The sequence below is a fragment of the Budorcas taxicolor genome, chromosome 8, assembly GCF_023091745.1.
Source record: "Budorcas taxicolor isolate Tak-1 chromosome 8, Takin1.1, whole genome shotgun sequence".
In the NCBI taxonomy this organism is placed as follows: Eukaryota; Metazoa; Chordata; class Mammalia; order Artiodactyla; family Bovidae; genus Budorcas; species Budorcas taxicolor.
The window spans coordinates 63,430,099-63,447,127 of NC_068917.1; the positions used below are offsets into that span (position 1 = coordinate 63,430,099).

General features: G+C 38.6%; 1 protein-coding gene and 1 non-coding gene across 7 annotated transcripts in view; both read right to left on the reverse strand.

Annotated features, from left to right (window-relative positions):
- Positions 1-17,029, reverse strand: part of RNF38 (ring finger protein 38) — a 137,281-nt gene that overhangs the window by 42,996 nt on the left and 77,256 nt on the right. For all 6 annotated transcript variants that reach the window (XM_052644603.1, XM_052644602.1, XM_052644606.1 and 3 more), the window contains one exon: positions 8,551-8,744. In XM_052644603.1, the coding sequence (XP_052500563.1) occupies positions 8,551-8,657 (107 nt within the window). In that variant the 5' untranslated portion in view covers positions 8,658-8,744. The remainder of the gene's footprint in view (positions 1-8,550; positions 8,745-17,029) is intronic.
- TRNAC-ACA (transfer RNA cysteine (anticodon ACA)) lies at positions 15,497-15,569 on the reverse strand. The gene has a single exon. It is a non-coding gene; the product is annotated as a tRNA-Cys (tRNA).

Below are 17,029 nucleotides of genomic sequence, written 5' to 3' on the forward strand. Positions count from 1 at the left end.
TTAAATTGCATGAATGGATCTTCAGCAATCACTCTATTATGATATTCTAATGGTGATTTTCTACTTCCTTCATTTCTTCCATATATATCAACTGCAATTCTATAAGAGTTGCTCCTTCTCTCTCACTTAGTTATTTATGAGTAGGGGCTAATGGACATTTATCTTATTCTTTAGGTGATAATCCACAGTCATTTTATTTTGTTGTTCAAATTATTTTAACTCTGTTCAATGGGAGCATTTGGGCTCCTGTGACCTTCTACTATTGTCTTTATGCTTTTGAGCACTTCCTTAATATATGGACCACAATATGCTCTAGGCTCATCTAGTATTTTCCCTACACCGACTCTGGAATTAGCCAGTTCTCCAAAAGAGACTCCAAAGAGTCCTGGTTCCTTTAACTGTAGAATGGTATTTAAAAGCTAAGTGTGCTGACTGCTAGACTGTTTCTAGCCTCTCTAAGAGAAAAGAACAAGAAAATTTATCTACGTATATGCACATATCTGTATCTGTACAACTATTTTAAAGGACTGTTTAATGTATCACTAAAAAGAGGGAGAGAGCTGCCAATTAGACTATGCTACAGGCTTCCCTGGTGGCTCAGGTGGTAAAGAATTTCCCTGCAATGTGGGAGACGGGTTCAATCCTTGAGTCAAGAAGATTCCCTGGAGAAGGGAATGGCAACCCATTCCAGTATTCTTGCCTGGAGAATTCCATGGACAGAAGAGCCTGGCAGGCCACCGTCCATGGGCTTGAAAAGAGTCGGACACGACTGAGCAACTAACACTTCACTTCATATCATCAATGTAGATATTATGATGTGAAAAAATGTGCACTTTAAAATCAAAATACAAAATACATGCCCAGATCATCTCCCGAAAAACACTCATCCTGTTCAAAAACTTTAAGGGCCCCTTTTATTATTATTTGATTCCACTGTTGCTTCTTGCTCTTACTTCCCTACTCAAACATAATTTCAGAAACTCAAAACTCACACAAATTAAGACCCAAGTCCTCGTGCTGAAATGTAAATTCCTTGACAATTTTGGTCCCTATCTTTCCTGAATTTCCTCTAATTAAATGTTATATATATGATTTTGTGGTAGAACATTTAGTAACCATAATTATTTAAAAATCTAGAAATAAGAAACAGTGATAACAGATGGACAAATATTTCTCAGTTGACTTTTATATCAGTGATAGATACTACTTTGTCACTTTGTTTCATACATATCATTTGTAAACAGCACAAGGCTATTCCCTCCTGGCTCACTTACATACCTTGCTGGATTGAGTTTTCTAGACTATATGCTGTTTATCTGTTTCATTGTGTGGAAGCTATATATGCCAGTTTTATTCTTCCAGTGACTACACTTATATTTTTAAACACACACTTACATTTTTTAAAAAAATCTGGATTGCACATTTTTACTTCTCTCTGCTGTGTCCCCATTTTATGTTCAGATTTTTTTAAAAAATTTTAATCTTTTTTTAAAGAGACTTTTATTCAGACTTAGCAATGTCTTTTTTCCTTCCCTAACCAAATCATATTAAATCATCCTTTCTGCATTTATTCTTCTAGTTCCTAAATAGAATATAGTTTTTAATAATTCTTTCAAAAAGGTTTTCTGTTTTAATCAGAAGTATAGTTGCCATACAATATTATATGTTAGAAATATACAACATAGTGTCTCACAATTTTAAATTTTAAATTTATACTCTCTTTACAATCATTAAAAAATATTGGCTATGTTGCCCCTGTAATATATTCTTGTAGCTTATTTTATACTTCATAGTTTGTACCTCTTAATCCCCTATTCCTGTATTGGTCCTCACCTTTTTTCCCTCTCCCTACTGGTTAACCATTAGCTTGTTTTATCTGTGAATCTGTTTTTTGCTATATTCACTAGTTTGTTGTACTTTGTAGATTTCACATATAAGTGATAACATACAGTATTTGTCTTTCTCTTGACTTACTTCACTTAGCATGATGCCAAGTCCATCCATTCTGCTGCAAATGGCAGAACTTCAGCCTTTATATGGGTGAGTAGTATCCTACTGCTGCTGCTGCTAAGTCACTTCAGTCGTGTCCGACTCTCTGCGACCCCATAGACGGCAGCCCACCAGGCTCCTCCGTCCCTGGGATTCTCTAGGCAAGAACACTGGAGTGGGCTGCCATTTCCTTCTCCAATGCATGAGAAGTGAAAAGTGAAAGTGAAAGTGAAGTCGCTCGGTCGTGTCTGACTCTTCACGACCCCATGGACTGCAGCCCACCAGGCTCCTCCGTCCATGGGATTTTCCAGGCAAGAGTACTGGAGTGGGTTGCCATTGCCTTCTCCTACGTATTCTTTATCCATCATCTGTTGTTAGACACTTAGGCTGTTTCTGTACCTCGGCAATTGTAAACAGTGCTACTATGAACATCAAGGTGCATATCTTTCTGAATTAGTTTGTTTTCTTTTTTAAAAATATGTACCCAGGAGTGGAACTGCTGGATCATATGGTAGTTCTATTTTTAGTTTCATTGAGAAACATCTATACTATTTTCCACAATGGGTACACGAATTTACATTCCCAACAACAGTGTGCAAGGGTTCTCTTTTTTCCACAGCCTCGCTCACATTTGCTTTTTATGTTCTTTTTGATAATAGCTGTTCTAACAGGGGTGAGATGCTATCTCACAGTGGTTTTAATTTGCATTAACCTGATGATTAGTGATACTGAGTATCTTTCCAGGTGCCTGTGGCCCATCACATTTCCTCTCTGGAAATACATCTATTCAGGTCTTCTGCCTATTTTTAAAATCAAATTGTTTTTCTGTTATGAGCTGTTTATATATGTATGACAGTTAACTCCTTTTCAGTTCTATTATTTGCATATACCTTTTCCATTCAGTATGCTGTCTTTTCATTTTGTTGATGATTTCCTCTGCTGTGCAAAAGCTTTTAAGTTAGATTAAGTCTCAATTGCTTATTTTTGATTTTATTTTCTTTGCTTCAGGAACCAGGTCCAAAGAAGTACTGTTGCAATTTATGTCAAAGAGTTTGCCATGTTTTCCTCTAGGAGTTTTTATAGTTATCTGGTCTTACATTTAAGCCTTTAATCCATATTCAGTTTATTTCTTTATATGGTGTTTGGGAATGTTCTAATTTCATTTTTTTCCATGTACCTGTCCAATATTTTTAACATCACCGAAGAGGCTTTTTTCTTCACTATATATTGTCTCCTTGGTCACAGATTGACCATAGTAGGCGGGTTTATTTCTGGGTTTTCTATCCTGTTCCAGTTATCTATGTTTCTCTTTTTATGCCAGTACCATGTTTTTTTGATGCTTATAGCTTTGCAATATAATCTGAAAGTTAGGGAGTAACTGATTCTTCCAGCTCTGTTGTTTCTTCTCAAGATTTTTTTGGCTATTTGGGTATTTTGTGTTTCCATAGAAATTTTAAAATTATTTGTTCTAGTTCTGTGAAAAATGTCATTGGTATTTTGATAGAGATTGCACTGAATCTGTAGACTGCCTTGCGCAATACAGTCCTTTTAACAATATTAATACTTCCAATCCAAGAACATGGTGTATCTTTCTATCTGTTTTTGTCACCTATTATTTTTTCCATCAGTGTCTTAAGAGTTTTCCAAGTACAAGATTTTCTACCTCCTTAGGCAGATTCATTCTTAGATATTTTATTGTTTTTGATGCAATGGTAAGTTAGATTATTTCCTTAATTTCTCTTTCTGATAGTTTGTTGCTCATGTGTAGAAATGCAACAGATTTCAGTATATTAATTCTGTATCCTGCAAGTTTACTGAATTCATTGATGAGCTCTAGCAACTAGTTTCCTGGTGGCTTCTTTAGGATTTTCTATGTATAGTATTATATCACCTGCAAACAGTGATGGTTTTATTTCTTCCTTTCCAATTTAGATTCTTTTTATTTCTTTTTTCCATCTAACTGCTTTGGGTAGGATGTCCAAAACCATACTAAATAAAAGTGGCAAGAGTGGACATTTTTGTCTTATGCCTGATCTTGGAGGGAAGGCTTTCACCTTTTCATTGTTGAGTATGACATTAGCTGCGGATTTGTCATATATGACCTTTATTACATTGAGGTATGTTCCCTCTATGCCTACCTTCTGAAAAGTTTTAAAATCATAAATGGTGTCAAATTTTATCAAAAGCTGTCTCTCTATATCTACTGAGGTGATTATATGGTTTTTATTCTTCCATTTGCTAATGTGGTATATCACAGACTAAACTGCAAATTTAGAAAAATCCTTGCAACGCTGGGATAAATCCCTCTTGATCAAGGTGTTATGATTCAGGGAAGATCTCTTATTGCTCAACTTTCTTTCTCTCTGAATGTTTATGCACATTTTTGAATTTCACCAAGATCTTGCTCAACACCCATTCTTTAATTCTTGAAAATGATTTTTATACTATTTCTGTAAAAACTGTTCCCTTCTATTGTTTCCATCTGGAAATATGATTAGATGTATTTAGAACTGATGACTGTCAATATATTTAAATTTCTTTCCCATTTTTCCATTTTTCCCTTTTCACATTACATTCTGGGAAAGCTCTTTACTTGATCTTCCAGGAACCAAGATGCTTTTTCTGCCTGTTCATTAATTTTACCAACTAAGATTTCCAGTTGATTTTTAGGGATACAATCTCTTGTACTTCTCTCATGTTACACTTCAGTTCAGTTCAGTCGCTCAGTTGTGTCCGACTCTTTGTGACCCCATGAATCGCAGCACGCCAGGCCTCCCTATCCATCACCAACTCCCGGAGTTCACTCAAACTCACGTCCATCGAGTCAGTGATGCCATCCAGCCATCTCATCCTTGGTTGTTCCCTTCTCCTCCTGTCCCCAATCCCTCCCAGCATCAGGGTCTTTTCCAATGAGTCAACTCTTCACATGAGGTGGCCAAAGTACTGGAGTTTCAGCTTCAGCATCATTCCTTCCAAAGAATACCCAGGGCTGATCTCCCTTAGAATGGACTGGTTGGATCTCCTTGCAGTCCAAGGGACTCGCAGGAGTCTTCTCCAACAACACAGTTCAAAAGCATCAATTCTTCGGTGCTCAGCTTTCTTCACAGTCCAACTCTCACATCCATACATGACCACTGGAAAAACCATAGCCTTGACTAGATGGACCTTTGTTGGCAAAGTAATATCTCTGCTTTTCAATATGCTATCTAGGTTGGTCATAACTTTTCTTCCAAGGAGTAAGCGTCTTTTAATTTCATGGCTGCAGTCACCATCTGCAGTGATTTTGGAGCCCCCCAAAATAAAAGTCTGACACTGTTTCCACTTGTTTCTTAACTGTTTTAGTTATTTTATTAACTGTTACTTCAAGTTCTTTCTTTGAGTTTCAGAGACATTCTTTCACTTTGTTGGCTTTCTTCAAATGTTTGCTAACTTCCCAGTGTGCTCATCTTTGTATCTGAAATTGTATCAGATTGTTGCTGAATACTGCCTCTGCTTATAAACCCTACTTTTGGCAGAAAAACTGACAGTTAAACTAATTGCTAGCCTATAAGTACTAAGGAGAAGGAAAGGGCAACCCACTCCAGTATTCTTGCCTGGAGAATCTTATGGATGGAGGAGCCTGGTGGCCTGCTGTCCATAGGGTTGCACAGAGTCGGACACGACTGAAGCAACTTAGCAGGCATGCATGTATTGGAGAAGGAAATGGCAACCCACTCCAGTACTCTTGCCTGGAGAATCCCAGGGATGGAGGAGCCTGCTGGGCTGCCAGCTGTGGGGTCGCACAGAGTAAGACACGACTGAAGCGACTTAGCAGCAGCAGCATTAGTATCAAAGTGAGAAGGAAGTAACAAATAACACACAATGCTGGGCATAACGAATTTGCAGCTTGTTTTCTAGGTAAGTGCTCCCTATTTCTCCTTCGTGTTCGACGAACATGGAGACTGATGCTTCTTTTCAACCTGAAAACTAGCTTCTGCCATCCAGCAACAGATACTGTCATGCCCTTTCTGGTCCAGAACACATTTGATGACCTACAATTGTACTCCTAGGCTTTTATCTTAATGAAATGCTTGCACATGCACACTAGGAGTTGTGTATACAAAGGGTCCTAAAAGAACTCTTTTCATTACCCAAACTGGGCATAACTATTACCCAACAGTAGGTGGGCACATAAATTATGGCACATTAATTCAATGGAAGATTATATCACAATAAATGAACTACTGCTCCCCACATTAAAAAAGACTGCTTAGTAAACAAAGGATACACTTACAAAACAAAACGCAAAACTGTGTTTTTAGAATGTATTTACAGTGTTTTAGAATGTATTTAAAACAGGTACCAAGGGAGTTACAACAAATCACAGGAAAGGGTTTAATCTTCCAGGAAGGAGGGATTTTGATGTTCTATTTTAACCTAAGTGTAGGGCACACTTGTGTGTTATCCTTTTTAAATGTACACTTGTTTTACAAGTTCTCCTGAATGTATGGCACATTTCACCATAAAAGAATAGGAAATATTACAGCAGGTACTCAGACGTTATTTCCTCATGTTATTTAATTTAACAGCTATGAAATATTTTACCTGGTTGGCATAACATTATTTTACTTAAACATTCCCATTTAATTGGATAATAATGCACCAGAAATGTGAAAGTTTACTGGTCTCCACAAAATATATCTCAGGAACAGGCTTATCCTGTCTGATCTGGAACAACGAATGATGGGTTTTTAAGATCTCTTCAGTATTAAGTTACCTGTCTGTTGGTCACTCAGTTGTGTCCGACTCTATCAACCCCATTGACTACAGCCTGTCAGACTCCTCTGTCCATGGAATTCTCCAAGCAAGAATACTGAAGTGGGTAGCTATTCCCTACTCTAGGGGATCTTCACAATTCAGGGATCAAACCCGGGTCTCCCACATTACAGGAAGATTCTTTACCATCTGGGCCAAAATTAAGTGCCCTAAGGCTGCCCTAACAACATATCACAGACTGGCTTAAACAACAGAAATTTATTTTCTCAAGTTCTAGAGACTTAATGTCCAAGATCAAGGTGCCAGCATGCTTTCTGGTGAAAGCTCTCTCCCTGGAGTTTTGTAAGGACACTAATCCTCTTGGATCAAGGACCTGTCCTGATGATTTCAATTAGCCTTAATTACTTCCTTAGAGGCCCCATCTCCAAATTCATCCACACTGTGGGTTAAGGCGTCAGCCTATGGATATTCAGGAAACATATTCAGTCCGTAACACCTTACTACTTTGAGATCATCAGTACTTCTTAGATTATCAACATCCTGGAAATATAAACAGCTGTCTCACTTCAAGGATGCTCTCTTTCCTTGGAAGAGGAAAGGTATGACCTCAGGCCACTACTTAACAGGAAGCAGCTCAGGAAACATATTCCCTGGAGAAGAAAAAGCAAGAGCCAAGTCCCACACAGAAGAGAGGACTGAAAATTGTACTAAACTTCAGTCACGCCTCATATCACAGGGTCCACAATTTAAAAAGAAACTTAGTGAAGCTACAGCTGCCTTAGAGAATACAAAAGGAGTATCTGTGGAGAGAGGTTATTCATTTTTAAGAATGGAATGGATAATAATGGAGTGAAGAAGAGACTGCTCATTCCTAAGACTTCCATATTTCCACTGTTGTTGCTATTCAGTTCCGACTTTTTGTAACCCCATGGACTGCAGCACAACAGGCTTCCCTATCCTTCAACATCTCCTGGAATTTGCTCAAACTGTTGTTCATTGAGTCAGTGATGCCATCTAACCATCTCATTCTCTGTTGTCCCCTTCTCCTCCTGCCTTCAATCTTTCCCAGCATCAGTGTCTTTTCCGATGAGCTGGCTCTTTACATCAGGTGGTCTAAGTATTAGAGCTTCAGCATCAGTCCTTCCAATGAATATTCAGGACTCTTCTCCTTTAGGATTGACTGGTTTGATCCCTTGCTGTCCAAGGGCCTCTCCTTAGTATTCTCCAGCACCACAATTCAAAAGCATCAATTCTTCGGTGCTCAGCCTTCTTTATGGTCCAACTCTCACATCCATACATGACTACTGGAAAAACAATAGCTTTGACTATACAGACTTGTTGGCAAAATAATGTCTCTGCTTTTTAATACACTGTCTAGGTTTGTCATAGCTTTTCTTGCAAGGAGCAAGCATCTTTTAATTTCATGGCTGCAGTCATCATCTACAGGGATTTTGGAGTACCACTGTAAATTATAAAATGTATTTTTTGGTAATATGGATTGAAGGTCAGCACACAAAATGTCTTAAACCTTGTGGTAGTTGAATTCATATATAATGGTATGGATTGATTTTAAGTAAATCACTTTAGCCTCTTATTATACAATTTCTACATCTGTCAATCCCAAGCTAAATGAATTCTCATGATGTAGTGTGGTAGTTCAAACAACTTGTAATGTTGTTTGTGTGCGAGTGTACAGAGACAAAAGTGTTGATATATTTATAAAATGCCTACAGAAAAAATGCTTTCTGATGTTTAAAAATACTCTACCAATGACCAAAAATTTAGTAAGTAATATGACCAACTCACCTTCTTCTGTTGCGTGCAGGTGTGTTGCATCGTTCCCCTGAGAAGTGATGTTGGCTTGGTCGAACTGAAGGGGGCTGCCTATTTGATGTCATCTCCCATGGTCGCATTGGTGGTGAGGGAGCTGGTGACGCTGATGTATAATCGAAGACTGAATGAGAGAGGCGCTGTCTCTTGGGACTCGGACTATCTTCACTCTGCCAATGCAACAAAATCAATCAACAGAATAAGAGTTTTAAAGGATTTTTGCATTACTATTTACATGCATAGATGTTTAAGTACGTTTACCTCCAAGTGTAAAGGAGGGAAAAGATACACTATTAACTTGAATTAAATATCTTTTTAAAAGATGTGAGGGGTGGGGTAGGAAGGAAAGATCAAATGAAAACGTAATTCTTTATTTAAATTCATCATAAAACAATCAGGTAAGAACAAACATACATGATAGGGTAATCCGCAATTTGTATTGTACTTGACTGAGCATCCCAGGTGGCTCAGTGGTAAAGAAGCCACCTGCCAATGCAGGAGATGCAGGTTTGTTTCCTGGGTTGAGAAGATCCCCTGGGTCTAGAAGATCCCCTGGAGAAGGAGATGGCAACTCACCCCAGTATTCTTGCCTGGGAAATCCCATGGACAGAGGAACCTGGCGAGCTACAGTCCGTGGGGTCACAAAAGAGTTGGACAGAACTTAGTAACCAAAAACAACAAATGGTACCTGACCACCTCTTTGAAACTCCAATTTTAACTGAAATTCTGCTATGCCTTCCCATCAGTTACTTGTTACTTTTTTAGACATTAATTTGCAGCTGAGAGATCCATTTAAGAGAAGGTATAATTTAAGTAGGCCTGTGATTTGATTCTAAATCACACTTGTCTACCTCCTTATTCCCACTGTTTAAGGTGATTACATTTATTCTTTAAAGCAATTATGTGGACAAAGTAAGATTTACTTAAAACATTAAAAAACAGTCAATCGATTTATTTCATCAGTTCTTAACTAAAATATCGTAAAAGGGTATCTTAGGGAAAGACATGTCAGGTAGATCATGGGAGAGGTGGATAATTCAAAACTTATACCTGTCAATCTTGAAACACAGTCTCAAGCTTTCTTGCTTACTATCTAAAAAATTGGTATGGATAACTTAAATGAATTATTAACTCTCCAGGATTCCTCACACAACTCAATCTTCCGACTGAGTCTCACCAAAACTGTCAAAATTGCAAGTTAACAAAGTCTGATGAGGGCCATGTGTTTTCTAATAAGAGCCTCTCCTGTCTCCAGTCTACTCATGCAAATTCTATTTGGGTATCAGAGCACTTTGGGGCAGGGAACTGTGCCATGAGGATGTGGGATCTTAGTTCCCTGACCAGGGATCAAAACCACACCTCCTGCATTGGAGGTGAAGGGGTTTAACCACTGGCTCACCAGGGAAGTCCCTAGAGCACTTCTGATTGGCACCTGCTGCTAGAACAAAAATCATGTTAATATTAGCTAAAGAATACCTGAGGCTACATACTACAACATTAGATTTTAAGATATAAAGCATATAAAACAATTAACTAAACTGATAGGAATGAAGCAAACTGCTTTGGATCATTCTAAATTATTTAGCTGACATAGTCACAAAATCATGCCATTTCCAATCTATATAATTCAAATTCGTCATTATAACAAAAATAGGAAGTAGTTTTCAGAACCATATACAAGTTTCTTGTAATTTTCCTCACCACACTAACCTTATTTCTTCCTATACTTAAGTGAAAGTCGCTCAGTCATGTCCGACTCTTTGTGACCCCATGGACTATATATGGAATTCTCCAGGCCAGAATACTGGGTGGGTAGCCTTTCCCTTCTCCAGAGGATCTTCCCAACTCAGGGATAGAACTCAGGTCTCCCGCATTGCAGGCAAACTCTTTACCAGCTAAGACACAAGGGAGCCCAAGGATACTGGAGTGGGTAGCCTATCCCTTCTCCAGAGGATCTTCCCAACCCAGGAATTGAACCGGGGTCTCCTGCGTTGCAGGTGGATTCTTTACCAACTGAGCTATCAGGGAAACCCTATCCTTAATGATGCTATTAAAAGTATACTTGTTTTAACCCCTGATTTTAATAAGCTATGTTTTGATAATCCTAAAAATTGAAAAATAACCACTGAAATTTAGATATTCTGATTAAAACAAAATGACAAAACAACTAAGACTTCACAAACTCAAACATGAACTGCACATGTTAGAAGTAAGTGATAGCCAAATTTCATAAAACAGACTTCATTAACATTGACTTTTTAAGGTACAAAATACTAGTGATGTATCATCACTGGCTTTCAATATGTATAAAAGGTGAAGTGTCAGTTGCTCAGTTGTGTTCAACTCTTTGCAACCCCATGGACTATAGCCCCCAGGCTCCTCTATCCATGGAATTCTCCAGGCAAGAATACTGGAGTAGGTTGCTATTTCTTTCACCAGGGGATCTTCCCAACCCAGGGATTGAATCTGGGTCTTCTGCATTGCAGGCAGATTCTTTACTATCTGATCCCTCATACGTATAACCTGTACCTCAAAGCTTAACGCGAACTAAGACATGGAACTCTGAATTCTAAAAATCCATTGCCCAAATGGAGGAGAATGTTGTTGTTCAACTTGTGTTTGACTCTTTGTGACCCTGTGGACTGTTGCATGTCCCAGAACTCGCTCAAACTCGTGTCCATTGAGTCGGTGATGCCATCCAACATCTCGTCCTGTTATCCCCTTCTGCTCCTGCCTTTGATCTTTCCCAGCATCAGGGTTTTTCTAATGAGTTGGCTCTTTGCATCAGGTGGCCAAAGTACTGGAATTTCAGCTTCAGCCATCCGTCCTTCCAATGAATATTCAGGATTTCCTTTAGGATTGACTGGTTTGATCTCCTTGTTCTCCAAGGGACTCCCAAGAGTCTTCCCCAACCACAGTTCAGTTCAGTTGCTCAGTTGTGTCTAACTCTTTGCAACCCCATGGACTGCAGCAAACCAGGCCTCCCTGCCCATCACCAACTCCTGGAGTTTACCCAAACTCATGTCCATTGCGTCAGTGATGCCATCCAACCATCTCATTCTCTGTCGTTCCCTTCTCCTCCGGCCTTCAATCTTTCCCAGCATCAGGGTCTTTTCAAATGAGGCAGTTCTTCCCATCAGGTGGCCAAAGTACTGGAGTTTCAGCTTCAACATCAGTCCTTCCTATGAACATGCAGGACTGATCTCCTTTAGGATGGACTGGTTGGATCTCCTTGCAGTCCAAGGGACTCTCAAGAGTCTTCTTCAACACTACAGTTCAAAAGCATCAATTCTTCGGGGCTCAGCTTTCTTCACAGTCCAACTCTCACATCCACACATGACTACTGGAAAAACCATAGCTTTGACTAGACGGACCTCTGTTGGCAAAGTAATGTCTCTGCTTTTAAATATGCTGTCTAATTAGCATATTAGCAGTCGAGGTTAGTCATAGCTTTGCTTCCAAGGAGCAAAACGTCTTTTAATTTCATGGCTGCAGTCACCATCTATGGTGATTTTGGAGCCCACGGACAACAAAGTCTCTCACTGTTTTCATTGTTTCCCTATGTATTTACCATGAAGTGATGGGACTGAGTGCCATGATCGTAGTTTTTTGAATATTGAGTTTTAAGCCAGCTTTTTCACTCTCCATCAAGAGGCTCTTTAATTCCTCTTTGCTTTCTGCCCTAAGGGTGATGTCATCTGCATATCTGAGGTTATTGATACTGAGGAGAATGCTACAGATTCACAAAAATAACCTTAAAAAACTTAGGCTATCATATTTTCAGTGATGTTCAAGTCGTGTGTTAGCATATTCTTATTTTACAACAAAGCTATTACTTTTAAGAATGGAGATGACTGAGAAAATCTCCCATCCCTTCTCTTTCTGTTGTAAAAGGTTCTCAGTGTATAAGAGATAAAGACTAGGAAATAACATGGAAGTGAGCTCATTCACTATGGTAATAAGCCTTACTTTTTCAGTCAAAGTAACAGGAAACCACAAATTGATATTTAGGGACAGGGAATTATTAAAGAGTTTATTACATGCAATGTTGTTTCATATTCCTTATCAATTTGAGTACTCTTTGAAACTCTAACTCAGTATTTAGCATCTAATAAAATGCGTAGAGGATTACATCTATCTAACCCCAAATCTCTATAACCAAACATTCTTATTAGAAGTGAAAAAAACCCATAAGAAAGTATTGCATGGTTTCAAAAATAACAAATCAGAAATTGTTAAATGCTCAATGCCATGGGGGAAAAAATACACACAAACACACGTGCATATGTACATATATAAACACACATGAAATATATTTATATATCTCAATCAGGAAGCTTTGGAAGATAATGAAAACCTTCCACAACGCAGAACCAGGTTCCAAGTTTCAGATTTAAAATGGTGATTGAAATGTGCCTCCGACTTCAGCAACTACTAGTGAGCCCTGAGGACTTCCTTCTCAAGAGAACAAGGGGGCAGCTAGAATCAAGAGGTAACATCTCCAGAAACCTGGTCCTCTATCCACCTGGGCCTTAATTAGGACCACCATTCATCTCAGACTCACAAGTAAGTAAGTACAGCATGATTTATGCGTTTCCAACCCTCTTTTAAACTTCCAGACTTTCTCTACTTGCCTTACATTTTTGACAAAAGACTAAATTTCTCATTCCACATGTGGTGCTAGTGGTAAAGAACCCACCTGCCAATGCTTGAGACTCAAGAGACGCGGGTTAGATCCCTGGGTAGGGAAGATCCCTGGGAGGAGGGCATGGCAGCCCATTCCAGTATTCTTGCCTAGAGAATCCGATGGACAGATGAGACTGGTGGACTACTGTCCACGGGGGTCACAAAAAGTCAGACAAGACTGAAGCGACTTAGCATGCAAGCATGCAGAAAAAACACTCACTGAATTCTATTAATTAAAAATAAAAGACATGACGATAGCCATCATTTAAAAGTCTATAAACAACAAATGCTCAAGACGTTGTGGAGAAAGGGGAACCCTCTTGCACCGTTGGTGGGAATGGAAGTTGATACAGCCACTCTGGAGTATACAGTATGGAGGTTCCTTAAAAGACTGCGAGACATGAAAGCAATTAGAAAACTGAAACACTCACGCTACATAAAGCAACTAATAAAGAATAAACCCAAAGACAATTCCTTTTCTGTAAACAATAAGCAGGGGGAACGCTGGAGATGAATAACTTTACATTTGAACCACACAATATGATTTACAAAATCATCTCTACACATTCTCACTTAACTCTCCACAAACCGAAGTCCTGACTTAAACCATATTCAAATTTATGTAAAATGTGTTTCTATTAGTGAAGATGTACCAAAGACAAGTCAGTGAGATACTGCCTTCGAACTGCACAAGGTATATACAGTCCTGTCTTGCATGATTTACACAGGACTTTAATTTTCTTAGTACAGCTTTGATAGTTCTCAGCTCAAAATGTTTCAGAACAAAATCCAACTTCATAACCACTCTAAACCATTCCATCCTCCTGGAATGTTATTTTACTTAAAGATATGGGGGAGAGGGAGGCTTTTACTGTTCTGTTTTCAAAAGTTCCTGCAGCAGACATTTAAAAAAAAAATCAGGACTTTGCTTCTGATATGGCCCAAGTTTTTTTTTTTTTTTTTTTCATAAAAGGCCAAAGAACAGAATGACTGTGAGTGCAATGAGTGCTTACAAAGGGACTCTAGTGGTATAACTAATGTGGTCCCCACCATAATGAAGAGGATAAAATACTGTGTGAAAATATTAAATTACTGTATCATTGGCCACAACTACTAGGCCAGCAGTGGCTTCCTGAGTTTAGGGAGGCCTGTGTGGCTAACTTCTGAATAATTATTAACAACCTAAGTCCTAGATTTTTCTTAATTTTTAATTACACAAAACACCACTGGTTCACAAACTGATTTATCTTGATGCTGTAAATGTACTGTGTTCAAATGCTGTATTTACTTCCATAGAAGCTATAAACAAGGATAAATAAAATAATCTGAAGCATAAATATGAAACCAACAAAAACAGAAAAGCTATTAAGAACAACCTGAAATCAAGGGACCTCTCTGAATTATCCACATGGAGTTGTGCAGACAACTGAAGCTCAAATTAGAAATGTTAATTCAGGAGTTTTTGGTATAACAGATAGATGGTATGTCAAAGAAGTTGCAGGCAGTGACAAATTGCTCAAAATATCAATGATTTATATAGTGAAAAAGAGGTCCAATGCTAAACCCTAAGAAGCTCCAGCATTTTATGTTGAGTAGCTGATGAAAGGAGCATGGAGTGTGAAGGTAAAAGCCAGTGGAATGGAGTTTCAAGGAGTCAACTATTAGGTTGATGCAAAAGGAATTGCATCAACCTAATAGTTGATGCAACAGTAATTGCAATGCTGCACTTTTCTGTTTGATACTGAGACACATTCTTAAATAAATGTGGTTATGTTATATATCATTTTAAGGCATATTTCTAAATTTTTTGCTAATAACTTGTAACTTGCTGTTTATATTTATTTCAGTCTAGGTAAATGATGTTAGACAAAAAGCAAATTGGAGCGATTTTCGTATTCAAGTTCAAAATGGGTCGTAAAGTAGCAGAGACAATGCACAACATCAACACACTTGGCCCAGGAACTGCTAACGAACACACAGTGCAGTGGTGGTTCCTGTTCTGCAAAGGAGACGAGAGCCCTGACGATAACGAGCACAATGGAAGTTGCAAGTTGACAACGACCAGTTCAGAGGATCACTGAAGCTGATTCTCTTACAGCTACATGAAGTGAAGTGAAGTCGCTCAGTCGTGTCCGACTCTGTGACCTGTGGACTGTAGTGTGCCAGGCTCCTCTGTCCATGGGATTTTCCAGGTAAGAACACTGGAGTGGGTTGCCATTTCCTTCTCCAGTGGATCTTCCCAACCCAGGGATCGAACCTGGGTCTCCCGCATTGTAGGCAGATGCTTTTACCGTCTGAGCCACCAGGGAAGTCGAGAAGTTGCCAAAGAACTCAACATCAACCATTCTACAGTTGTTTGGCATTTGAAGCAAACTGAAAAGGTGAAAAACCTTGGTAAGTGGGTGGTGCCTCATGAGCTGATTGAAAAATCAAAAATATTGTTTGAAAGAGTCGTCTTCTCTTATTCTACACCACCACAACAAATCATTTTTCATCATACTGTGATGTGTGACAGAAAGCGGGTTTTATACAACCAGCTCAGTGCTTGGACCAAGAAGCTCCAAAGCACTTCCCAAAGCCAAACTTGCACCAAAAAAGGTCATGGTCAATGTTTGGTGGTCTGCTGCCACTCTGATCCATGATAGCTTTCTGAATCCTGGTGAAATTGTTACATTTGAGAAGTATGCTCAGCAAGTCAATGAGATGCACTGAAAACTGCAATGCCCGCAGCCAACACTCGTCAACAGAACAGGCCCAACTCTTCTCCACAACAACATCTGATTGCACATCTTACAAGCGACACTTCAAAAGTTGAATGAATTGGGACTACGAAGCTTTGCCTCATCCACCATATTCACCTGACTTCTCGTCAACTGACTGCCACGTCCTTCAAGCATCTCAACATCTTTTTGCAGGGAAAGTGCTTCCACAACCAGGAGGAGGCAGAAAATGCTTTCCAAGAGTCAGTCGAATCCCAAGGCACAGATCTTTATGCTATGGGAATAAACAAACTTATTTCTCGTTGGCAAAAATCTGTTGATTGTAATGATTCCTATTTTCATCAATAAACATGTGTTTGAGCCTAGTTACAATGATTTAAAATTCATGGTCCAAAACCTCAATTACTTTTTCACCAACCTAATTAAGAGGTCATATAGAATGAGGGTTGAAAAATAGCCACTGTATTTAAACAACATGGAACTATTTCTTTACAATATGATTTAGTATCATTATGGCATATTTCCCTTTATGACAATTTTGGGAAATGTTCCTGTGCTTCCCTTGTTAATTTTCCTTATGAATTTAAGGATAATTGTAAAGTTCTAAAATAAAAATTTTATTTTTTGGCTGAAATTTTTATTATGTCAATGAACTTGTTGATAGACATTTTTACAATAATTAGTCTTCTCTTTCAGAAACAATGTATTTATTTGTATAAATCAACAAATTTCAATCACCTAACCAGTAAATATACAGATTAAAGTTGTTATCTAGCTGTATTAAGATGCACACCTGAGAAAAGGGAAACTCTTACAGTATTGGTGGGACTCTAAGTTGGTACAGCCACTATTGAAAACACTATTGAGTTTCCTCAGAAAACTAAAATTACCATACAATCCAGCAATTCCACTCTGAGGCATATAGGCCTATATCCAGCAAAATTCTTAAAATGATACATTCACCCCTATGTTCATAGAAACATTACAGACAATAGCCAAGACATGGAAACAACTTAAATGTCCACTGACAGACGAATGAATCAGGAAGA